Source organism: Sphaerulina musiva (genome assembly GCF_000320565.1).
Source record: "Sphaerulina musiva SO2202 unplaced genomic scaffold SEPMUscaffold_5, whole genome shotgun sequence".
Lineage (NCBI taxonomy): Eukaryota > Fungi > Ascomycota > Dothideomycetes > Mycosphaerellales > Mycosphaerellaceae > Sphaerulina > Sphaerulina musiva.
Genome location: NW_016017387.1, coordinates 1741618 through 1765040, shown reverse-complemented (window position 1 = coordinate 1765040; position 23423 = coordinate 1741618). Strand labels below are relative to the sequence as shown.

At 51.2% G+C, this 23423-nt stretch overlaps 8 protein-coding genes across 8 annotated transcripts; 5 read left to right on the top strand and 3 right to left on the bottom strand.

The window, feature by feature from the left end:
* Positions 1-1028: 1028 nt before the first annotated feature.
* SEPMUDRAFT_133553 (hydroxyquinol 1,2-dioxygenase) lies at positions 1029-2041 on the bottom strand (the record flags this gene model as incomplete). Its single annotated transcript, XM_016902568.1, has 1 exon — positions 1029-2041. One exon carries the CDS (start codon positions 2039-2041, stop codon positions 1031-1033), a length of 1011 nt encoding a protein of 336 aa, XP_016761067.1.
* Positions 2042-3065: 1024 nt separating this feature from the next.
* On the top strand, positions 3066-3843 carry SEPMUDRAFT_149477 (uncharacterized protein). The gene has a single exon (XM_016905576.1). It carries the CDS (start codon positions 3144-3146, stop codon positions 3825-3827), a length of 684 nt encoding a protein of 227 aa, XP_016761066.1. The 5' UTR covers positions 3066-3143; the 3' UTR covers positions 3828-3843.
* Positions 3844-4114: 271 nt separating this feature from the next.
* SEPMUDRAFT_44635 (PRP3-domain-containing protein) lies at positions 4115-5692 on the bottom strand (the record flags this gene model as incomplete). Its single annotated transcript, XM_016908938.1, has 2 exons — positions 4115-4350; positions 4402-5692. 2 exons carry the CDS (start codon positions 5690-5692, stop codon positions 4115-4117), a joined length of 1527 nt encoding a protein of 508 aa, XP_016761065.1.
* A 558-nt stretch (positions 5693-6250) lies between these two features.
* On the top strand, positions 6251-11582 carry SEPMUDRAFT_149476 (beta and beta-prime subunits of DNA dependent RNA-polymerase). The gene has a single exon (XM_016905575.1). It carries the CDS (start codon positions 6272-6274, stop codon positions 11498-11500), a length of 5229 nt encoding a protein of 1742 aa, XP_016761064.1. The 5' UTR covers positions 6251-6271; the 3' UTR covers positions 11501-11582.
* Positions 11583-11650: 68 nt separating this feature from the next.
* SEPMUDRAFT_149475 (uncharacterized protein) lies at positions 11651-13477 on the bottom strand. Its single transcript, XM_016905574.1, has 2 exons — positions 12237-13477; positions 11651-12103 (listed from the first exon to the last, which is right to left on the bottom strand). Exons 1-2 carry the CDS (start codon positions 12964-12966, stop codon positions 11877-11879), a joined length of 957 nt encoding a protein of 318 aa, XP_016761063.1. The 5' UTR covers positions 12967-13477; the 3' UTR covers positions 11651-11876.
* A 1021-nt stretch (positions 13478-14498) lies between these two features.
* SEPMUDRAFT_43979 (FAD-linked reductase, C-terminal domain-containing protein) lies at positions 14499-16049 on the top strand (the record flags this gene model as incomplete). The annotated part of the gene is made up of 2 exons (XM_016908910.1): positions 14499-15407; positions 15513-16049. 2 exons carry the CDS (start codon positions 14499-14501, stop codon positions 16047-16049), a joined length of 1446 nt encoding a protein of 481 aa, XP_016761062.1.
* A 646-nt stretch (positions 16050-16695) lies between these two features.
* Positions 16696-18498, top strand: SEPMUDRAFT_156512 (Ppx-GppA-domain-containing protein; the record flags this gene model as incomplete). Its single annotated transcript, XM_016907679.1, has 1 exon — positions 16696-18498. One exon carries the CDS (start codon positions 16696-16698, stop codon positions 18412-18414), a length of 1719 nt encoding a protein of 572 aa, XP_016761061.1. The 3' UTR covers positions 18415-18498.
* Positions 18499-21750: 3252 nt separating this feature from the next.
* SEPMUDRAFT_149472 (uncharacterized protein) lies at positions 21751-22949 on the top strand. The gene is made up of 2 exons (XM_016905573.1): positions 21751-22371; positions 22473-22949. The coding sequence occupies exons 1-2, from the start codon at positions 22275-22277 to the stop codon at positions 22775-22777; spliced, it is 402 nt and encodes a 133-aa protein (XP_016761060.1). The 5' UTR covers positions 21751-22274; the 3' UTR covers positions 22778-22949.
* Positions 22950-23423: the final 474 nt, after the last annotated feature.

Genomic DNA, 23423 nt, shown 5'->3' with positions numbered 1-23423 from the left:
GCAGAACGGACGCTTGCGTGTACTGTGTACATAGGTACCATACTATACATTATTACCGTAGTCGGGCAGATAGCTGAGCGATAGCTGCCGATATTATCGATCGATGCTTGTAGAAGTTTCTTTTTTTTTTCATATGCAGAAAGGAGGAAAAGAACGGTACTATCCTATTCCCGAATCCTATATACATGTACATAAGGTACGTATCTGTACACACGCGAGATCCATTATGCCCCCCTCCCCCCCCCTCCTTTTTTGTTTCTTTTTTGTTTGTCTTGCTATCCTTCGAATTCTTTCCTTCCTACTAGGACAACATAAAATATATGATTTTATACATACAGGAATCGAAGGAAGGAAGGATAATAATCGTATCTACCCGCCTGCCCGCCTGTACGCACACAAATGCCTGCCTGCCTGTACCTTATTGTACATGAATGCACTCATGCATTCATGTACGTATACCTTATGCATCCAGTAAGCCTTAAAGTATACATACCTGACATTCCCAGACCGCAACGGAGGAAAAACCGAATTATTGAAATTTTTTTATTATTATTAAGGTATGTATCTCGGAGGTACCTTACTGTAATACAAACATACATAGCGGGGGGGAACAACTGTAACTACTGTACAGTAGCTAGCTAGCTAGCTAGGGTCTGGTTGATCAGGTGTGTCGGTGAGGGAGTAAGATTATAAGATACATGTTATGGTGGCTCAAGTTAAGAGTATACCTTATTACTGCTGACGGCTGACACGTTTGATACGTCTGACTGACAGCTGACGCGTTTGAGGGCTGATGAGGATGGCTGGTGAGGGGAGGATATAAAACCGTATATGGTGCTGACGCCCCCTGGGAAAGTTTCAGAGATGATGATGGTGATGATGGGTTTGGAGGTGGGAGGGAGGGAGGGAGGGAGGGAGGGAGGGTGAGACTTGAGAGGGAGAGGGAGAGAGAGAGAGAGATGGATCAGTGGTAGGGAGCGTTACAATGTAGCGTACACCACATTCTCATTCTCATTCTCACACCATCTCATTAATCCAATGCCAGACGCGACAGATCCAAATTCAACTTCTTCGCCGCCTCCGCCCTCTTCTCCCTCCTCAACTCGGCAGCCTGTTCATTCGTCGCCAACACAAAATCATAAGTCAACAACTTCATCCCCTTCTTCACACCATACTTCTCCGCCACCACCTCATCCACCGTTCCCAAATCCACAATCAGACTGTCCTTGACCCCAAACACCGGGTCCGAAGTCTCATACGGATCCCCACGAGGATACAACGCCGTCACCAACTTATCAAATCCCTTCCCCTCGAGCATAAAATGCACATGTCCCGGACGATTCGGATGGCGATTCAACAACTTCAACATGCCTCCCACAGGTCCATCATCAGGAATCGGGTAAGGCACAGGAACCACAGCAGTAAAATAAAACACTCCATTCGCATCCGAATGCAACACGGCGCGACCATCCGGATGTTGTCGTTGCGGGTTTTGCACGTCGTAGAAGCCGTGTGAATCTCCTTCCCACACGTCACATTGTACGTTGGGGATGGGCGTCCCTGCAGTGTCTTTGACGGTACACAAGACGAATAATCGCTCGGCATCCGGGTCGTCGTGGAGGACATAACCGTTTTCCGTCACGGGTGCATCTGCCGTGTGAAAGGGTCCTAAAACGGTTCCTTCGGTGGCAGTTCCAATGCGAGGATGATCGATGGCATCCATGAGTAAACTGAGCCCCAGCGTGTCGGAGAGCAAAATCATTTCTGCGCGCAAATCATTGCTGATTTGCCCGACTTTGGTCAGGAAATTAATTCCTGTCATCCATTCGTCCGTGGTGAGTTGGGTTTCGCGCGCGAAATCGTGGAGGTGGTGGACGAGTCGTTCGAAGATGAAGCGCGTGCGTGGGTCTGAACAGAGATTGTTCAGCGTCACGACGTTTTCTGTGATGTTGTCCGTTGTCAGGTCTTTCATGACGGGGACTTCTTTGGGAATGGGTGCACATCGTGCCGCTGCTGCTGCTGCTGCTTCGGGAGTGGACATGTTGTGAGATGAGGTTGATATTGTTGCTCGATGGATGCTTGCTTTGGTCTCACAGGAACAGCCAGCCTTGACTGGAAGTTGTTTGCAATTGCTGACAACCTATAATAACAATAATAATAATAACAGTATCTCCTATTCGATATTAATAATAAAGGAGTAGTAGTGGTCCGTCTTGGTCTGGTCAGCACTACCTCACGTCCTACATGTACATACATATCGCGTCCACTCAAGACCTTGCTCGGTCTCTAATGAATGATGTTGCTGAGGGGCAAGTCACAAGTGGGTGGGGAAGGGAGGTTCGGCAGTTGAGACCAACACCAACCAACCACCAGCCACTTCTCACTCAGTGACACTGACGCGCTTCAAAAATTTCTGTAACAGAACTTGAACAGCTTAGTTGCTCCATTGCATTGTCGTGATTATGATGATGATGAGGAGGAGGAGGACTTTGTGAGAGGCAAAAAAAGAAAATATCCTCACGAACGAACGGAGAAAGATACTTTACCGACATAATCACACAACAACAACCGAGAAGAACAGCAGCTTTCAAGAAGAGCCCATTATCGCAACACAAGACAAGACAAGACACATATATACATCCCCACCCTCATAACCACCTCTTCTCTCCCCCCACCCAACCCCAACCCCCAAACAAAAAAAAATGTCTCCAACAACCACCGCTCCCCCAACCTGGCCCAACAACGCCCCCCTAGCAATCTCCCTCACAATCGACAACATGGGCGAAGCCGCCGATCTCGACCGCAATCTCTGGAAACCCACCCCCGCTACACCCAGCATTGGAGAACATTTTTCCGTAAAAAAGGTTCTACCACAGTTTTTGCGGATTCTGAGGACATATGGGGTGCAAGTGACGTATTTTATTGAAGCGTGGAATTTGGGGGTTTATGGGGAGGTTGTTTGGGGGGATGTACTTGGAGAGGGGAAAGAAGGAGAGGGGGGAGGACATGAGGTGGCGTGGCATGCGTGGAGACATGAGGCTTGGGTCAAGTATCGGGAGGATGAGGAGGGAGAGAGGGGGAATGTGGAGAGGAGTTTTGAAGGGTTGGGGAAGTGGATTGGGGAGAATGGTGGGGGAGATGGTATGGGAGGGGAGGAGAGGAAGAAAAGAATGTATAAAGGCTTTCGACCTCCCGGAGGAATTATTCATGGAGAGAGAACGATGGAATTGGTGAGGGAGTTTGGTGTTGAGTATATTAGTCCTGCGGGGAGAGATGCTGCTGTTGTGAAATTTGGTGGTGGGAAAAAGGAACAGAAACAGGAGAAGAAGGAAGGAGAAGAAGGAGAAGGAGAAGAAGGAGAAGGAGAAGAAGGAGAAGGAGAAGAAGGAGAAGGAGAAGAAGAAAAAGAAGATTCAATAGTCATCCTCCCCTTCAGATGGTCCACCGTCGACGCATACTACTACATGGAAACTTTCTCCAAACTCCGCACCATCAAAGGAGAATTACCCGAAGCCGTCCAAACAGAAGAAACGTTGAAGAAATTCTACATTGCACAAATTGATTCTGCGATTGCAGAGGGACAAGCACAACAACAAGGAAAAGAAAAAGGAGGAGGAGCAAAATATCTCTCTTTCCTCTTCCATCCTTTTTTGAACGATTCTCCCGAGCGATTACAAGTCTTCGAAGACGTGGTGAAATATCTGGCAGAGAAGCGAGATCAGGGCCAGGTGTGGTTGGCGAGATGTTGTGATGTGACGGAATGGATTCGACAACATCCGGGAATGGTGGGCGCGGATCCTGGATGGGATGAGACGGTGTGGAGATAGGTGAGATGGTAAGTAAGCGAGCAGTTGTTTGCCAACAAGAGAAAATATGTAGTGAATAACATGTTTATGGCATCTCTGTTGCGAAAAGACTCAAAAGTCCGAGTGGGTGGGTCATTATCATCGTGTACATAGAAATGCCATATCAGTTCTTTTGTTTTTCAAAGCTCATTCCTTTTTTGGTATAAAAGTAAAAAGAGCTACATACCTCATGGTGTCTCAAAGGAGCATACATACTCTCGGGTCATAAAAGATGCCCCAGAGTCATCTCACAGAAAGAACTGGTTTCTCTACCACGAAGTCTTCAAGCCCTGCTTACTCCTCGCCAAAGTCCACATATTCTCCATCTTCGTCTTGGTCAACACATCCTTCGCCTCACCATCAGTCTCACAAGCTCGACTTCCCCATCGTTTAAAACTTCTCGCGGCTGCTTCACCTTCCCAAATCAGCTCACAGGCATTTTTGCTCAAATCTTTCAACTGCCCTCGTTCGTCCAAGGGATTGCACCATTCGGCTGCTTTACTCCCTTGTCCGCGTGTACCAGACATAACATTCGTATTCGAGCCATCCGTAGTACCCGTGAAGGTGGTCGGACCAGCAGAGTCGGGGGCTGGAGCAGTGTTCTCCGTCCATTTGATGCGGTTCAGTAAGAGTTTCTTGTACCCTCGAATCGAGTGGATACCGCCTTCGACAATAATGAGATTGAGTGAAGGGTTGAGGATAACCATACCCGTAAGACCTTGTTGTTTAGCATTGACATCGAGTTGGTAGCGGTGCTTTCCCGAGCTGAGATCATTGACTGTAAAGACTGCAATCTTGATCCCTTTCGCTTCGTCGCCTGCCTGCTGCTTTTGCAACTTCTCGGCACGCTGTTGGGGTGTGAGTTTGCGTTCTTCGTTGGCGGCTTCGTGGTCGTTTGCGCGTTGAGCAATTTCGCGGTTGACACGGGCTTCGACTGCCGTCGGGTCTTTGACAGCTTGTTCTCCCAGTACACGCATCATGTTGGACTTTTTCACTTTCGGCGGGTCAGGCTCAATCAGCCCGAGACGAACCTTGGCTTGCTTTTCTTTCCCGTCTGCCATTCGGCGCTGTCGTCTGAGCTTCTTTTGCTCTTGCTCTGTGAGCATGAGGGGTTTGGGTGGTGGTGCAAATTTGTCCTGCGGTGCGGCAAGTAGCACCGGCCGCTGTATCAGAGCCGTAATGATGCTGTCCTCGGCTGTAATCTTGTTTCGTCCTTCCTGCTCCCAGTCCTCGTAGCTCTTCTGACCTTCTGGTAATAGCCCCTCGTCCCACCATTCAATTTCGGGCGGCTCTTCTACCAAGAACGCCCTGTCCGAGGCTTCCTCAATCTCCGTCTTCCGCGCCTCTGCCGCCAATCTCCTCTTCATCTCCTCCAGCTTCGCCTGCTGTCGAAGAGCGTTGGCCTGGGCGATGTACTTGCCCTTGTCATTGAGCTGAATCTGCCTACTCTTTCGTTCGGCATATTTGCGAGCGGTAGGTGCGTATGTCGGGTCTTCCAGCGTCTGCTCCTCGTCTGGTTGGGCGTCTAGGTATGGGTTGATTTTGGGCTTCTCCGGCTGGCGGTTGCCCTTTGTCGTGCTGAACTTCGGCCCTGGCTGTCCTGTGCGCGACCTGTCTCCACCCACGTCTCCGAGCAGCGAAGGATGTAGCCCAATACCCAGACCTCCCTTTGCGCCTCTCCCATCTTGCCGCGGTGGAGGAGCTGATATCGAGGCGGTCCTCGCAGCAGCGATCTCCTCAGCTCTTCGCCTCGCATCCAGCAGCCAGCTTGATGCTTCGGGAGCTTCTTCTCGTGCCGGAGAAGCAGCAGCAGCTCCGTTTGCAGGCGTGGACTTTTTGGCAGCCATTTTGGCCTTCATAGCCGCAATCTTCGCAGCCACCTCTGCCTTTTTCGCGGCCTGATCGTTGGCCGGGGCGGTGGCTGCTGCTGATGATGATGCTGCTGCTGCTGCTCCTGCTACTGGTACCGCACTCAGACCTCCCCCTCCTCCTCCGCCTGGCCTGCTCGCGGCAATTTTGGCCTTGATAGCAGCCATTTTCGCGGCCGTCTCTCGCTTCTTGCGCTCCAGCTCCGTCTCGCCCTCAACCGCATGTCGCACCGGCAAAGGCGACCCATCTCCGGCCCGCTGTCGTTTGACATCGCTGCCCTCGCCACTGTTCGGAATGGAAGTGTCGTGTGGCCGCTTGCCATTCATCGTTACTGTTGTTTTTGTTGTTTTGTTGTTGTTGTGTGTGGAGAGGATTGATGAGCTGATCAGTCGTGCATATGAAATCTTGCGGGAGAGGGCGGCCACGCGAGTCATGCGCTGTCGAGTGTCGATGCGGGAGGCCCGTGCGTGTCCAGAAGCTCTGCTCTCAAAAAAAGTTCGATGGCAGCCATTCAATCGCAGTGACCACGACGACGGCGACAGGACAAGACAGCAACAATGAATCCGTCACAGCCCGTCGCGTCGCAGTTGAACGGCGTGAGTTTTGGCTACCTGTCTGCAGACGACATCCGCGCCCTGTCTGCTCGCCGCATCACCACTACCACCACCTTCGACACTCTTCTCAATCCCGTGCCCGGCGGCCTCTACAGTGCAGAACTGGGCCCGTTTGGCGACAATGCGTGCGCGACGTGTGGTCTCAAGAGCCCTCAGTGTCCCGGTCATCCGGGCCACATCGACCTGCCTGTGCCATGCTACCACCCGACCTTTATGGACCAGGTGTTGAAGCTGCTCCGAGCCTCGTGCACCTACTGCGGTAAGCTCAAGCTGAAACGCATTCAGGTCACCCGCTACATCTGCAAGCTGCGCCTTGTGCGCTATGGTCTGCTGAAGGAGCTGAAGGAGCTGGACGAGGTTGAGCACCGCGTGACCAAGACGCCGTTGGACGCCGATGCCGCCTCGGACGATGAGCCCAATGCGGGTGGAGATGCAGACACCGAGCACCTCCAGACTCAGCTGGAATCATGGACAAACCGGACCCTCAAGCAGGCACGCAAAGAAGGGCGCATTTCAGAGCAGAAGAGTGAAGCCACGAATCAGGCCCGGAGGGCTATCATCGCCGAGTTCATGCAGGAAATCACGAAGAGCAAAAAGTGCGGCAGCTGCGGCGGCATTGGCCATAATTACCGGAAGGACAGATTGGTCAAGATGTTCAGACTGCCCTTGACAGAAAAGGAATCTGTGGCTATGGTGCAGGCTGGTCTGCGGACCAAAGACCCCATGGTGGAAATCAGACGGCGACTGCGAGCCGAGCAAAATCGAAAGAGAAAGCGGGACGACGATGAGGGCGTCGCTGACATGGACAACACATCGGAGGAGGAAGGCGACGATGTGGATATGGACGAGTCGGAGGGCGAGCCAGAGATTGTAGGTGGCGTGGTGCTGGACGACGCCATGGAGAGTGCTGCCACCAAAAAGGCAAAGGCCAGCACAGAAAGCGAATATTTGAACCCACAGCGCGTGCATGCGCATATACAGCAACTCTTCGACAGCGACGCCGAGGTCCTCAGTCTAGTATATGGGCGTGACCGGAGACGAGATGGTCCTCTATCCGCGGATATGTTCTTCGTCAAGGCCATTCTGGTCCCTCCGAACCAGTATCGACCAGAAATGAAGACGACGAGCAACGCGATTGCGGAAGCCCAAGAAAACAAACACTACCGAGACATACTCGCAAACTGCGAGGTTATCTTGGACGTGCAGCGTGAGCTCACCACTGGCAAGAAGGCAGAAAATCGATATCGAGATGTGACGTATCTGGATCTCGAAAGACGCTGGATCACACTTCAAGAGTGCGTGAACAGCTTGGTTGACAAGAGCTTGGCGCCCGTATCAGGCGCTGCAGCAAGCCAAGTTCCTGACGGTGTCAAGCAGAAGCTGGAGAAGAAGGAGGGCATGTTCCGAAAGTACATGATGGGCAAGCGTGTCAATTTTGCCGCTCGGACTGTCATTTCACCCGACCCCAACATCGAAACTAACGAGATTGGTGTACCGCCAGTCTTTGCTGTCAAGCTGACGTATCCAGAGCCGGTCACACAATACAACGTCGAGGAGCTGCAATTGGCTGTCCGAAACGGACCATACATCTGGCCAGGTGCTGTAGCCATTGAGAGCGAGAACGGCGCTGTGGTCAAGCTGGAGCGAAAGAGTGCTGACGAGCGTACGGCGCTGGCCAATGCACTCATGGCTCCAACCACTTCCGGCACCTACTTAGGCACGCCAGGAACGCGGCCCAAAAAGGTGCATCGCCATCTGAACAACGGTGATATTGTCATCATGAACCGTCAGCCGACGCTCCACAAGCCATCCATGATGTGTCACCGAGCAAGAGTACTGCCCGGAGAAAAGACGCTGCGCATGCACTACGCCAATTGCAACACCTACAATGCCGATTTCGATGGAGATGAGATGAATTTGCACTTTCCCCAGAACGAGTTGGCGCGAGCCGAAGCCTTGACGATAGCAGACACTGATCATCAATACATTTCAGCGACGGCTGGCAACCCCTTGCGCGGTCTGATTCAAGATCACATCTCCATGTCTGTCTTCCTCTGCAGTCGAGACATGTTCTTTGAACGCGGCGACTACATGAATATGCTGTATGCTGCACTACGGCCGGAAGACGGCCACTGTGTCAACGGCAGAATGGAAACGGTACCTCCTGCAATCATCAAGCCCAAGCCACTCTGGACGGGGAAGCAAGTGATAAGTAGTGTCTTGAAAAATCTGACCCCTCATGGTGCCCAGGGCTTGACGTTGAACAGCAAGAGTACGACTGCCGAGACCATGTGGGGGCCTGGCGGGAAAGGTGAGGCCGAAGTCATCTTCAAGGACGGTGAGCTTGTGCAAGGCATTCTCGACAAGAAGCAGATTGGTCCCTCTTCTGGAGGCTTCGTGAATGCGGTATACGAAGCATATGGCCATACCATTGCTGGCAGATTGCTCAGTGTGCTGGGTCGCTTGCTCACAAAGCTTGAGCACATGCGAGCTTTCTCTTGTGGTGTGGAAGATGTCATCTTCACGCGCAACGGAGAGGTCAATCGACGAAAAGCTCTCGCGGGCGCAGACACCGTCGGTCTGTCCGTCTCTGCCAAGTATGTCACTCTCGACTCCCAGAAGCCGAAAAGTAACGACAGAGAACTGCGGCGACGACTGGAAGATGTGCTGCGAGACGATACTAAGCTCCACACGCTGGATGCTCTCATGAACGCCGAGACTGGAAAGCTCAGCAGTGAAGTGTCGAACACGTGCATGCCGGCTGGTCTTTCGAAGCCTTTCCCAAAGAACCAAATGCAGACCATGACAATGTCTGGTGCCAAAGGCACCAAGGTCAACGCCAATCTCATTTCATGCAATCTAGGTCAACAAGTCCTGGAAGGTCGACGTGTACCGGTCATGGTCAGCGGAAAGACTTTACCTTGCTTCAAGCCCTTCGAAACCAGCGTACGTGCTGGTGGCTACATTGTTGATCGATTCTTGACTGGCATTAGACCTCAGGAGTATTTCTTCCACGCCATGGCTGGTCGTGAGGGTCTGATCGACACTGCTGTCAAGACTTCGCGTTCCGGCTACCTTCAACGTTGTCTCATCAAGGGTATGGAAGGTCTGCGTGTTGAGTACGACAGCTCCGTCCGCAACACCGAAGATGGCAGTATTGTGCAATTCTTGTACGGAGAAGACGGTCTGGACATCGGCAAGGCGAAGTACATGAATGATTTCAAGTTCACAGCTGAAAATTATCTTTCGCTTTTCCACTCCATGAACATGGGCGAGGCTTTTGGTAATCTCGTCAGCGAGGACGCAAAGGATGCCAACAAGGCTGCTGAGAAGAGATACCGCAAGACGGGAGATCTTGGTGCGTCTGATCCCGCGTTGTCCCAGTATCCTCCTGGAAGACACATTGGTAGTGTCAGTGAGAACATTCTTGCCAGCTCACGAGAATGGATTGACAAGAACGAAATGCGACTCATCAAGGACAAGAAAAAGAATATCGAGGGAACGGTTTCGAAGAAGAACTTCAATCACATCCTGGATGTGCGCTACATGAAGTCTGTTGTCGAAGCCGGCGAGGCTGTGGGCGTCGTAGCTGGACAATCTGTTGGTGAGCCTTCGACGCAAATGACGCTCAACACGTTCCATTTGGCGGGTCACTCGGCCAAAAACGTCACACTTGGTATTCCTCGTCTCCGAGAAATCGTCATGACTGCTGCGAGCAAGATTTCCACGCCTCAAATGACTCTTCGTATGGGCAATGGCACTTCAGTCGAAGAAGCAAAGAAGTTTGCAAAGGGCATCTCAAAACTTGCGCTTGCTGAGATTGTGGACAAGGTCACTGTGTCGGAGACCATCGGTAAGGGCATTGCTTATGGAGAAGCAAAGAAGTACGAGATTCGTCTCGATTTCTTCCCCAGTGAAGAATACAAGAAGGAATACGCCATCACGATAGGTGACGTTGTCCATACTATCGAAAAGGAGCTCCTGCCTTGGCTCCAAACTGCTGTTCGAAAGCAAATCAAAAAATCCGGCGGCATGAACACCATCAAGGCCGTGGAGAAAGCCATGGCCGCCGAGGTAGGAGAGTCTGCCGGCGCCATTGAGCAAGAACGCGCACAGCCCCAAGCTGGTCGTGAGGGCGGTGATGACGACTCTGACGGCGAGGGTGACGATGATGCCACTCGTGACAAGTCCAAGAGCAACAAGCAGCAAGGTGGCTACGATGACCAAGAAGATGACGAAGACCGAGCACTCAAAAAACGCAACGCCACGCCTGAACTACAAGGGCACGACCCAGACGATGAAGGCTACCGCTCTTCTCGATCGTCCTCTCCCGATGACTCCGACGATCCCACCAAAACGTCCAGCTCCAAGCGTTCCAACACAATCACAGCCGCAGCTAGAGAGCAACGCATCAGAGGAGACGGGGCCACCAACGACGTCGCCTCCTTCTCCTTCGACGATGAAACTGGTTCACACTGTGCCTTCACTCTCGAATACGACTCCTCCACGGCCAAAATCCTCATGCTCGCTCTCGTGGAGAAATCTCTACATGAGGCTCTCATTCAAAGTGTGTCTGGAATCCAGAACGCAGCTGTCGACGAAAGTGACAAACCCAAATCCGCAGACGCACCCGCTGTCGTGCTCACCTCGGGAGTCAACGTCCGAGCCATGTGGGACTACCAGCACATCATTAACCCACACTACATTTACACCAACAGCTGTTTCGACATTTTCACCAACTACGGCGTCGAGGCCGGTCGCGCGGCCATCGTTCGCGAATTACAAGGTGTCTTTGGCGGTCACGGCATCAGTGTCGACCCGAGACATCTCATGCTCATTGCCGATTACATGACGCGTGGTGGAGGGTATCAGGCATTCAGTCGTATGGGTTATCGGGCGAATGTAAGTCCGTTTATGAAGATGAGTTTTGAAACTACCGTGGGTTTCTTGAAGGAGGCGGTCATGAATGGCGAGGGAGATGATTTGGCGGGCCCTTCGGCGAAGATTGTGGTGGGAAATGTGAATCGTATGGGTACGGGGGGTTGTGATGTTTTTATGCCGCTTGAGAATGGAGAACGGGCCGGTGATGTTGTTGCTGAGGAGATGGAAGTGGAGGCTGAGGGGGAGGAAGAGGATGTGTTAGAGACTGAGGATGTCGAAATGCAGGACTAAAGGGTGTCTGAAGGCGTGTCTATCTGTTGTGTATTGGCGCCTGCTGGCTTCGAAAGTATGAATGGCACTATCTTCACTTGAGCAGGATCTTGTCATGGAAAAGATAGATGTATAGAATGGAATGTATTATGATGATACAACATGTTCCATAAATCATTTCGTATACTCATATTCGCGCCTCTCTCTACAAATACAGTATCCGTACAGTTGTTCTGGTTGATAATTACTCATAACACGCATACCATGGCTTCCCCCCTCATCCTCCTCCTCCTCATCTTCTTCTTCTTTCACACTCACTTATGCTATCAAGGTACTTCCTCCCTTTCTCTCAAAAGAAAAGAAAGTTCGCCTGCACTTATTCACAATCTTTCTCTTCTCAAAACTGCGGATAACATGCCGACGAACGTTTCCTCTCCTTTTTCAAAAATTGCACCAGTTCCTTGAACGCTTCATAATCGTTCTTCTTATCCGAAACGGGAACTCCCTTTTCTGTTGTGGTGGATGTCATGCACGCCACGCCTTTGGTCAGAGGTTGGCCAAAGGGGGCGCAGGAGTCGAAGTCGACGATGATGGCGTTGCCATGGGAGTCGACGCATATGTTACCTTTTTGGAGTGGGTGGGAAGAATGTTAGTTTCGTTTTTGCTGTGACTTCATTCATAGCGATGATGAGGAGGAGGTGTGGCAGGCAAACATTCGAGATCAGGGAAGAAACAAGAATAAAGAGAAAATACTCACCTGGATGAATGTCATTATGCGCCAACCCCAACCCATGCAAAAACTTCAACCCTTCTTGTACCTGACCCAACAATTCGTCCGTCTCCTCACTCGAAAGTCCCACTTCTGCATACTCTGCCAAATTACAATAACATCGTTGCAAACACAAATGCGTAATTCTCTCATCCTTCAACACACATCCATAATACCTCACCACATTCGGATGCGGCACAGCAGCAGCAGCAGCATCCACTTCATCCCCACCCACTTCATCCTTCCCACCAACCACATCATTCCCATCCCCATTTTCCATCCTCCTCCTCCTCCTCCCCTGCCCCATCAAAAACTCCAACACCCGTGCCTCATTCCTCAACCGATCCGCGACACTCGTCCGTCCCGGACGAGAATCCTCGTACGTAAACTGCGGAGCTTTGAGATAATGATTTGCCATGTCAAAAGGTGGAGCTCGAGTAAATTCCGCAGGCATGATGGGGAAAATGTTTTCCGAGGGAACGGGTTCCAGGTAGCCGAAGACGTCGACGTCGTCCATGGCGGAAATGCGTTGCAGAGATTTTCCTGCGTAGGCGTTGCCGTCTACGAAGGCGGTGATGAGGGTGTGTTCGAATTTGGGGGAGTTGATGGGTTTGGTGGTGTGCGTCGTCGTGGCGGTGGTGGTATTGGTGGGGTTGGGGTCTTCGGACCAGATCTCGCGGAGGGAGAATTGGGAGCCGTCTGCGGTTTCGTAGTCCATGGTATGTATCTGAGGAGGTGGTAGGGTCGGGAGGTAGGTAAGTAAGTGAAGAATTGGCGGTTCTTGAGTCAGTTATGGATCTGCTTCTTCTTCTTCTTCTCCTTCTTCTTCTTCGTCGTAGTCGTCTTCTTCTTGGTCGTCTTTCTCGGAGATTCTAGTCGTCAGTCTTTCGCCTGCAGCGGGACACTCTTTTCAGCACGACTGTGATTCTTCCAATTCTTCCGCCATCAGGGCCAGGAGATGGGTCATAAAGTAATTATACCTTATCACCACTATCAATGATCAGCCTCTCTCCCCCTCCCGGGCCTCCGCCTTGTTCGCTGGCTCTACTGGGCACGAGGCTGTTTGGGATGCATATTGGCATTATTGTGGTGGAGCAGCCAGAAAAGGCCGAGAGACAACCCTAGTTAGTCGTCGGTCCAATATATATTCCGTCACTTTTCCCCTTGTACACGCCCCAAGTCGCCACTCTGTCTGCGACATTTTCATTTCGCTTGCTCCGGCCTCGTCTCCATCTACTTTATTTGTGCTACCTGACCTGCACGCCACTCTCTCCGCCGTGAAATACGTCAGTAGTGACTCCAAAGATGGAGAGACAGGAGACATTTGCTTCTTTAAAAAGATCTCGAGGCTGACGAGACGCCAATTGTATGGATGCTTTTCGTACTCCAGCACGTACTCATTGCCTTTGCTGGCAGACAGCTGTAGAATCGGGATAATGCATCAGCAGAGTTTGTCGTCCGGAAGTGAATAAAAAATATACTGTACTTGGTCCTTGCTGGACGCAGAGATGTCGAGTCAAACCGCTCAACAGGACGTGCCGTGTGTTTATACAGGACGGACGACACTACAAGAACTCAAAAGCAAGCCATCCTAACTGGAATCTGCAAGATCAACATCGTACCGATGACATCTCTTGGTGGCGCTGATGGAGGTGGAAGTGTAATAAGTATGCACAATAACAATGTTGTCCTCCTCCGACACAGTCTTTTCTCGATTTTTCGATTTCGAACATCGCCCTCAACGTGCTTATGAGGATGCTGAGGATGCGATCCCTTCTCATCGGATTGGCCGCCACGCCAGTTCTAGCCTGGGAGTCACGCTTCGGGACAGTCCCTGGAAACGAATATGGACGTCCAGGAAATGCCTCATTTGACTATGTGGTGATCGGTGGTGGTAAGTACGGCCGAACAATCAATCCATCAATTCATCAATCATCAATGGGAGTGAGTGGAAACTGATACCAACGCCATGCAGGTACGGCCGGTCTAACGATGGCCTATCGTCTCGCTGAGAATGGAACCAATTCTGTGGCCGTCATTGAGGCTGGTGGATACTACGAACAAGATAATGGCAACACATCAGTCGTGCCCGCATATTGCCCTCAATATGGCGCCTTCAACCCAGAATCTGCCAATCAGTTTCCCTTGGTGGATTGGGGCTTCATCACACAGCCAGAAGAAGGCCTGGGAGGTCGCAGACTGCATTACGGACGTGGCAAAACTCTCGGAGGGAGCTCTGCGCAGAATGCCATGATTTACAATCGCGGCACCTACGGTTCGTTCCAAGTATGGGCAGACCTCGTCGGCGATGATGCTTGGCTGTTCGAGAATGTGTTGCCATACTATGCCAAAGGTATCACGTACTCGCCCGCCAATGCGACATTGCGTGCTGCGAATGCGAGCGTGCCATTACCGGCCAACCCTCTGGCGTTCAACGACACGGGGCCTCTACACGTCTCCAGTCCCAATTTTGCGCAGATTTTCGCCAGCTATGTCGATGGTGCTTTTGCCGAGTCGGGCATTTCCTCGCAGCAGGACTTTGCCAGCGGCTCCCTGCTCGGCAGGCAATATGCACCACTCACCATCTCGTATCCCGAGGAAGAACGCAGCTCGTCGGAGTCTTCATATCTGCAAGCCGCTCTGCGAAGTGGTCGAACGAATCTCAAAGTATATCCCAACATGCTGGCCAAGAGAATCATCTTCAATGGAACGATGACCGCCATGGGCGTGGAAGTCGAGGCGGCATCCTACGGCAACAGCCAGACGTTCCACCTCAACGCAACCAAGGAGGTCATCCTCTCCGCTGGCGCATTCCAGTCACCACAACTCTTAATGGTCAGTGGCATTGGGCCTCGGGAGCAGCTCGAAGCGCACAACATCACGGTGCTGGCAGATCGCCCGGGTGTAGGTGCCAATATGGAAGATCATCTAGATTTTGCGCCCATTTGGGAGATCAATATCGAGAACGGCGTGGGCGCCATCGCCGACCCAGCAGTCAATGGTCCCCTCATTGAAGAGTACCGAGTGAACCGCACGGGACCACTCACGAATGCCGGCGTAGACTACATCGGCTGGGAGAAGTTACCTGAGCCCTATCGAAGCGGTCTCAGCGCACAAGCTCAAGCCGATTTTGCCAAGTTCCCTGCAGATTGGCCCGAGGTGAGTTGTATACCAGACCACTCCGGGCGATGAGGAAAATACAGAATCATAGGTAACGGAAGTCTCGACTGAAAACTCGACTACTAACACATCTTCCACACACAGATTGAATACGAAATCACAGCCGCCTCCCTCTCCGGAACCGACCCCAGCAAACGTTTCGGAACCATCATCATGATCCCCGTCTCACCACTCTCGCGCGGCTGGGTAAACATCACATCCAACAACACCCGCGACCTACCCGTCGTGAACCCCAATCAACTCTCACACCCGAGCGACCGCGAAATGGCCGTACAAGGTTTCAAGCGCGCGCGATCTTTCTTCCACACGGAAGCTCTACAGCCGATTTTGGTGGGTGGAAACGAGTATATGCCGGGCCCGAATGTGACGAGTGACGAGGCCATTCTCGAATATATTGAACAGTCGAGCTATCAGAATTGGCACGCGTCGTGTACGTGTCGGATGGGCAAGGTGGAGGATCCTATGGCGGTGGTGGATACGCATGCGAAAGTGATTGGGGTGACGGGACTTCGGGTTGTGGATGCGTCGTCGTTTGCGGTGTTGCCTCCTGGACATCCTGTGAGCACGGTTTGTAAGTTGTCTTTTTTGAGAATATTTTCTTTTTTGTTTACTTGTTGTTGAACATTTGCTGACCTGGATCTTCTAATTTCAGATATGCTGGCGGAGAAGATTGCTGCTGATATCGCGGCGGGACGATGAGTACTGAGTAGGTAGTATTAATATCTAATGCGGAATGTCAGTCCCCTCATCCTAGCACTGCCGAGAGACATGTGTGTACTTATGTACGTATCACTCAACAGTACCTACAGCATGCGGACACGCTTATTCTCACCTTGTTCTCCTAAACCCATACGTATGCCATAGATCTCGTAGGTACCATAGATATCAGGTGCTTTCTTTGGTCGCTTGTAATTATTTTTGGGGGAAAACCGTGACGCCTTCTTATGCAGTTGTGGTTATAGATCTGATTGAGTCTGGTCATCCTTGAATTTTTAAGGCCATATTATCGGCGAAAAGTGACGAGTGAATAACTTACCTAGTACTTTCGCATGATTGTTGTGGACTTGTATATAGCAAGGAGCGTGTAACGTCTTCCACACTGGCCACGCGTGGATCTCACAGGGACACACACGTCAGGTACCACCTCCACTCTTCTTGATGAAACTTCACCCACTCTTCACTCACTCTCAACTCATTCGAGACTTGAGAGGCAACTTAAAGACATTACAGCCCTCAAGCACTTCCTATAATCTCTCTCTGTCTTAAGATGGCAGTAGAACCAGCTCGTCAAGATGCCCAGTACCTCCACGCAATTGTCGATATGGGAAGTAATGGTATACGCTTCTCCATCTCCAGCCTGCAGCCTCCCACACAACGAATCATGCCTACCTTGTATCAACACCGCGTGGCGATATCGCTGTATGATGCACAATACTCACCAACAGGCGAAAAAGTTCCCATCGACGGCAAAACCATCATAGCAGTCATTACGGCTTTCAAGCAGTTCAAGCGTACGTGCAAAGACTTTGGAGTTCCTGAGCAAAACACTACAGTGCTGGCTACCGAAGCGACCAGGACTGCCGTGAACTCTGAAGTTTTCCGAGCAAACATCAAAAAGGAGTTAGGATGGGATGTGCAAATGCTTGCCAAGGAGGACGAGGGTAGAGTTGGTGCGATGGGTGTTGCGTCTTCCTTACCTATGCTCAGCGGTCTCGTGATGGATCTGGGAGGCGGGAGCACTCAGCTGAGCTGGATTGTGAAGAACAGTGCAAGCGATGGAGTACGCCTTCCTCCGTCGGGTGCAGTCAGTATGCCATATGGTGCAGCAGCCATGTCTAGAAGACTAAGCGAAGCTGAAAAAAATGGAACGACTGCGAAGCTCCGAGAAGAAGTGCATACCGCAGTGAAGAATGCATATTCCAGCTTACAGGTTCCCAAGGAGCTTGAGAATGCTGCTCAACAACAAGGCGGCTTTACTCTGTACCTGTCTGGAGGCGGCTTTCGAGGGTGGGGCTATGTGCTCATGAGCCAACATCGTGTACAGCCATATCCAATACCAGCCATCAATGGTTTCAAGGTCTCCCGATCAGCCTTTCTGAGCACGGATCAAGTTAAGGCTGCCGCTGCGGAGTCGTTAGAGCATACTGGAGAAGGCGAGCTCTTTCGCATATCTGATCGCAGAGCGGGACAAGTTCCTGCAGTCGCTTTCCTGGTCAACGTGCTGGCAGAAGCTCTTCCCCAAGTGAAAGAAGTCCGGTTCTGTCAAGGCGGCGTTCGGGAAGGCTACCTCTTCTCTTCCTTGTCAACCGAGGCCAAGGCACAGCTTCCACTGGTCGTGGCAACCCGACCATTTGTGCAACCGACCGTTTCGAACGCGCTGGTCAGGATGCTAGAGTCGGCCTTTCCAGTAGGATCGACATCAGGCGCTGTTGATGACTACAAAAGTGTCTTCATTCCCGACTTGCTCGAATCCTTTGCGAACCTCATCTACTACCACTCCAGTCACCCAAAAGATCTCCAGCCTTCCGCAGCATTGCGCTGTACCACAGCGGGTATCCTCGCGGGCGTACATGGCATCACACATGAGGCCCGCACACTCATCGCATTGCTTCTCTGCGCAAGATGGGGAGGCAGCATACCTCCCAGCGACGAAGCATTCAAGCATAACCTCGAGCAACTCGTAGAGTCTCCCTGGATTCTCTGGTGGATCAGCTACCTCGGCGCAGTCGCCTCTCTAATCGCAAACATCTACCCTGCAGGACCTCGCGAAGACCACGACCGACTTCGACTCCAAGCTTCCTGGGCCCAGGACGAAAAGCAGCGTCCTCTCTTACAGCTGACTGCTTCCATCACCGCTGACGTCGACCAAGAGGCTTTCTTGTCCGAAGCACACGATATTGAGAAAGTGGGCAAGCGGAAGCGATGGATCGGAGGCAGAGATGGCATCGGACATCGAGTCCACGTCAAAGTCAAGATTGCTAGCTGACGTTCACGGCTTCGTCGCTCGCTACTGGGGCCGCGGCAGAAGATTTGAGTATTTCAAACCTCTCTGTAATCAAATTATAGCATTGAGGGGAAATGAACATGTTTTGTTACCTACCTCCTTTTTGGTCATTACGGTCTAGCGATTGAAGAAGACGTGTCTGTTGAGACAAAGACACGCGTAAGCGTAGGTAGTACCTCAGGTAAAGCCTCTCACGAAGGAGGACGCGACGCGTCAAAGACGCGTTTTTTTTTCGGGGGCACTGTGATGCCCTTTTTGGTCACATACTACACAACTAGATGATGTATAAACCAAAAATTGCATAAGTAAGCAGCCTTATTAGGAGGGAGTACATGTAAGGTAGTTAGCAACATCCAGTTCTGACTCCGTAGTAGACTCCCACCCTTCCCCGTCGGGCCCGATTCACAGAACCGACCGACCGCTAGGGGAAGTTGGAACCCCCAACCCAACCCAACCCGTCTTGTCAGGGACACGTCAAGTCAAAAAAAAAGACAAAGGAATGAAATTTTCAGACTCTGTGAGTAGTAGAGATTCCTGGCCGATCTAGTGGAAGGCTGCATTGGTGGGATTTTTGGCGGTTGCATCCTTTCAGGCATTGTGCTTGTAATATAGACTTTTTATTTTTTATAGTTGACATCTTACTATGTAACTTTGTCATTCAAAAGAGTGTCCCGGTGTTCGAGACGGGGTTTTTTTCCGGATAAAGGTGTACAGCCTACGCCGCGGGTACATCCCTTAAGGAGGTAATAATGTTGATAGGTATGGAATTATTGGGAACTTTGGATAGGGGCGGAAAGAGGGTTCAGGGTATATGTAGGTACCTAGGGAGGGAGGGAGAGAGTCAGTAGGTAGGTACCTGAGGTTTTCTTTTTGTTGTTTTTGCGTTTTTTTCATGTCTTGATCTTCTATCGCTCCTAGCTCGATCAACGTCTAGGTAAGTAGCAGCTACGTCCTACATCTGTAGCGAATGCATACGGACTCGGCGCAACGACAGTATGGTGGAGTTGCACTCTATATGTAGATATGCCGATGGTGATGAAAAGCTCGTCCGTGGTGAAGGGTGAGAGGTCAGGTACAGGTAGGTAGGCTGGGAAGGATTCGGTGCAGGAGAATACCTACCTGACCTTACCTTCAGTAGGTAGGAGCCCTTCACCGCCAAGCACTTCCTCCTCCACCACTGGGGCTATTCACAGCCTCCCGTGAACTACATATATGAGCTCAAATACATGTAGATGCTGCTATACCTCTACGACATAAGAGTTCTGCAGGCGAAGTTTTTGGGCGAAAGGATACCGCAATACGCCCTCATAGACGCTACGCTCGACTGAACGCGTCGTGCAAGACACGCGTGGTAAGAGCTTACCTACCTACCTAGGTACGAACGATACGCCCCGACCGACCGCTACGTACCTAGGCACGATGGGACAGGCCAAAAGACCCCAGGGCGTAATGGCTGTCAGCCATCTAGAGAGACCTGCCACAGTAGCCAGCGCGCAATCATCCGGCCAACCATGACTGCGAGTCTTTGACGAGAAGCAGGCAGAAGCAAGTGCTGCCATGGACAAAGCACAGAGTGTCAGGCCACACGACTCTTCAGACAGAGAGTGGTGGGATTCAAGAGATGCTCGAGAATAAGGGACAAGGTCTGCGGCAATGGGAGAAGGAGATGGAGCCCAATGGCCGTAAGTCTTAAGATCGTTGCAGAAAGGAACAGGGCATTGCAGCACATGGTGGACTAGCTACGTATGGAAGAGATCGGACACTTGGGCAAGGAAGTCCAGGCAACAAAGGTTGGATGTCACGACTGATCAGCAGCATCAAGGCAGGCAGTCAATGCAGTTTCAAACTCTTCACAGATACCGCTCGAGCAGCTAGGAGGTATCACTCAACAGCAACACGTCGTGTCCGGTGCAAATCACAGCATAGCAGACCGCAGCCGAAGCTCGAGACGCTATGGCGAACACGTCCCATGCAGAGGGTAGCGGAGCAGTAGCAAGGAGCTGAAACTGCGATTGCATGAACCTCTCAAGCTCTTCTCAGGGCCTCCGTAAATCAGCAACGCTGGCTCCGAAGCACCAAGGGACCGCGCCTGTGCCAGCACCCACGACCAACAAGTTTCGAGAAGAGAGATATGGAGACACAGCTAGGACAGTGTGAGAATCACGATTCTTGGAAGTGCCGGGATTACGCCTGATGCTGACCCGGCTCATGCATTTGGCGTATCCGACTGAACCGGTTCAAGGGGCATCACCTTCTTCACAACCTTTGCGGGAGATCCCATAACCACACTCCAAGCTGGAATGCTCTTAGTGACTACTGAAGAGGCTGCAATTGTGCATCCTTCTCCGATTTCCACCCCAGGCAAGATCACGACGTGCCCGCCGATCCAGCAATCGCTACCAATCTTCACTGGCCTTGCATACTCAATGTCATCTCTCCGGCTTTGCACCTCCGTCTCGTGCGTCGCAGCGAAGATGGACACATTGGGACCGACCATCACTGATCAAAGGTCAGCAATTTTCTAGGATGTAGTCGGGTTTCTGGTAGACCTGTTTCATACCTCGGTCTCCGATTGTCACCAGACCGCAATCAAGGATAGTAAAGTTGAAACCAGAATAGAAGCGATCGCCAATAACCGTATTGCACCCGTAGTCGAGGTAGAAGGGCGGTTCCAGATATGCATCTTTACCTACCCGACCAAGTACTGTCTGGAGGCCAGCATAGCGATTTGCGGCAAGCGATTCGGGCGAATCATCGTCGCCAGACGGAAAGGAAGTGTTGTACTGGTGGCAGAACTTGCGTACTTTGTGTCGGGCTTTTGCAAGATCTGGAGTGAAGGAGTTGTAGCTAAATCATCGTGTCAATCGATGGCACGGCGGCTCACTCACGCGGAATAGGCACTTCTTACAGCATTCCAGATATCATTCGCTCATACTGCTCGCACCACGGCACATGATTAAGCTGCCTCGCGAGCGCTAGCTGGGACTCGTCTTTTTCCTGACTGGCCATTTACAGGTATGCTTCGAGCGCGCGTTGCGGCTTTTTGGCTGATTTTGACTCAAGACGAAGACGTTGCAAAGGTGCATGTAAGTGGGGTTATTAAGAGCAACATTCGAAACGCGGGAAGTCGTCCTTTACGACGTCGCCAAGATCCTCCAACAATACCATACCTTGCCTGGTATCGACGACTACACGAAATGTGCGGCGCATCGGTCCACAGGAATGAATTTATGCCGCCTTCCATACAGAGCATCTTCTTCCTTGATGGGCATGTCGCAATGTAGACATGCCGCGGTCGAGGGAGCGGCTTTCTGACCCCGGAACAGTCGTGATCCGGCAACGGCGGGAAGTCTGAGAAGGGAATAGCCGCTCAGGAGGCGTCCAGCAAGAAAAGGAGACCAGTGACAAGTGAGAACACGTATTCATTGGTCTTGCGCTTCTGCAGTACGGTTGCACATCGAGTGCCACCAACAACGTCTGCAATATGAATGTTGTTGAAGGGTCCACGGACACAGGTCCGGGCCTCTCACGTGTACGAAACTTGTCCTTGCCCATGAGAACTAGGATTGCAACGAACCGTTTCAACGCTCGGGCCTCTCCAGGTAGAGATGAGACTCATCTGTGCAGACGTTGTCACCTGTTGTTACAGCTATTTTGGTGCTACAAGGCTGAACCATGAGGGAGCTTTAAGACTCTCACATCTACGCCATCATACTGTGGACTCGATTGACAGGACTTTTCGCATTCATCGCCAAACAATCTGCGCATTCTCCGACACAGTTGCAACAAACACACCAACCCTTCAAGATTGATCCCAGCTTCCTACTAAAATCATCAACAACATGCGTCGATCACGAGCTCAGACTTCTCCTCCTCCAAGAACAGAGTCTCCACCAACCTGCTCTTGCACCACCCCAATTTGCAGAGCACCCGTACAGCGTAAGTAGTACCTACCTATCGATCGAACCCGCCCCCCCTCCCCTTCTCCTTTTTTTCGAACAGAAAAACCCACCACTAACAAATCTTTTTTCTCCCAACAGATCGCATGATCCATCTCCACGACGACAATGACAACGACAACGACAACGACACATTAGACGTCATGTCTGCTTCCACATTAGTCGCAACAGCTCTCTTGTTGACGCCCGTCACTACCCTCCAAGCCAAATCCATTTCTACAACCCCTTTACGATCGCTTCTGGTTCTCAACGTTCAAGATTCTATTGAGACGAAAAAATCGAGATCGAGATCGATGACTTGGTTGAATGGGTTTAAGAGGAATCGGACGACTTCTGTTGCGAGTTCGACGAGTTCTTCTTCTTCTTCTTCATCATCACGATCATGATCATCATGAATTTTATGGACGATTGTTATTTTTCTTTGTTATTAGCGAGGGTTGACTGAGTTCTCGCTTGGGCTTGATGGGAGTGACGACTTCGAGTGTATATCCAACTTTTTTTCTTTCATAACGAATTTTCCTTTTTTGGGGGAAACTGCGCTGGACGTACGTATCGAAGGGAGAAAAGAAGAGAAGGAGAGAAGGAGAGAAGGAGAGAGAGAAGTAGAGGTAGCATATACTCTACAAATCCACAAAAGTCCTTGCACTACTGCCTGCTTGTACGCGTATATTTCTTTTTTTTTCTCCCTTCTTCTCTCGGAGTAAAATAGGACAGGACTGTCAGTCAGCTCGGCTCGGGAGAGGAGAAATCAGGGAGGGGGGGGGGGTGGGAAGGGGATTTTTCTTTTAGGGAGGGAGTCTTTCTTCTTCTTCTGCAAATCCTCTCCTCTGCTTATTTGCCGTCGCTTTGGCGAAAAGGGAACGAAGGGGAAAAGTAGAAAAGGTACATGTCCTTCCTATAGGTACAGGTACCCTATAGCTAATACCCGTACGTGTAACGTAACGCGTGCGGCGAAAGGTACCTCGTCTTACCTAATCCTCCCTCCTCCCCTCCCTTCCTCCAAGCATCTTAGGGTTACATAAAATTACCTAT

What these genes read in the sequence shown, in the direction of transcription:
- SEPMUDRAFT_149477 (XM_016905576.1), top strand. Translation starts at nt 3,144, where the DNA reads ATGGGAGGGGAGGAGAGGAAGAAAAGAATGTATAAAGGCTTTCGACCT.
- SEPMUDRAFT_149476 (XM_016905575.1), top strand. Translation starts at nt 6,272, where the DNA reads ATGAATCCGTCACAGCCCGTCGCGTCGCAGTTGAACGGCGTGAGTTTT.
- SEPMUDRAFT_149475 (XM_016905574.1), bottom strand. Translation starts at nt 12,966, where the DNA reads ATGGACTACGAAACCGCAGACGGCTCCCAATTCTCCCTCCGCGAGATC. An exon ending in GCATAATGACATTCATCCAG is followed by an intron (nt 12,104 to 12,236) that starts GTGAGTATTTTC and finishes CACTCCAAAAAG; the next exon opens with GTAACATATGCGTCGACTCC.
- SEPMUDRAFT_149472 (XM_016905573.1), top strand. Translation starts at nt 22,275, where the DNA reads ATGCGTCGATCACGAGCTCAGACTTCTCCTCCTCCAAGAACAGAGTCT. An exon ending in TTGCAGAGCACCCGTACAGC is followed by an intron (nt 22,372 to 22,472) that starts GTAAGTAGTACC and finishes TTCTCCCAACAG; the next exon opens with ATCGCATGATCCATCTCCAC.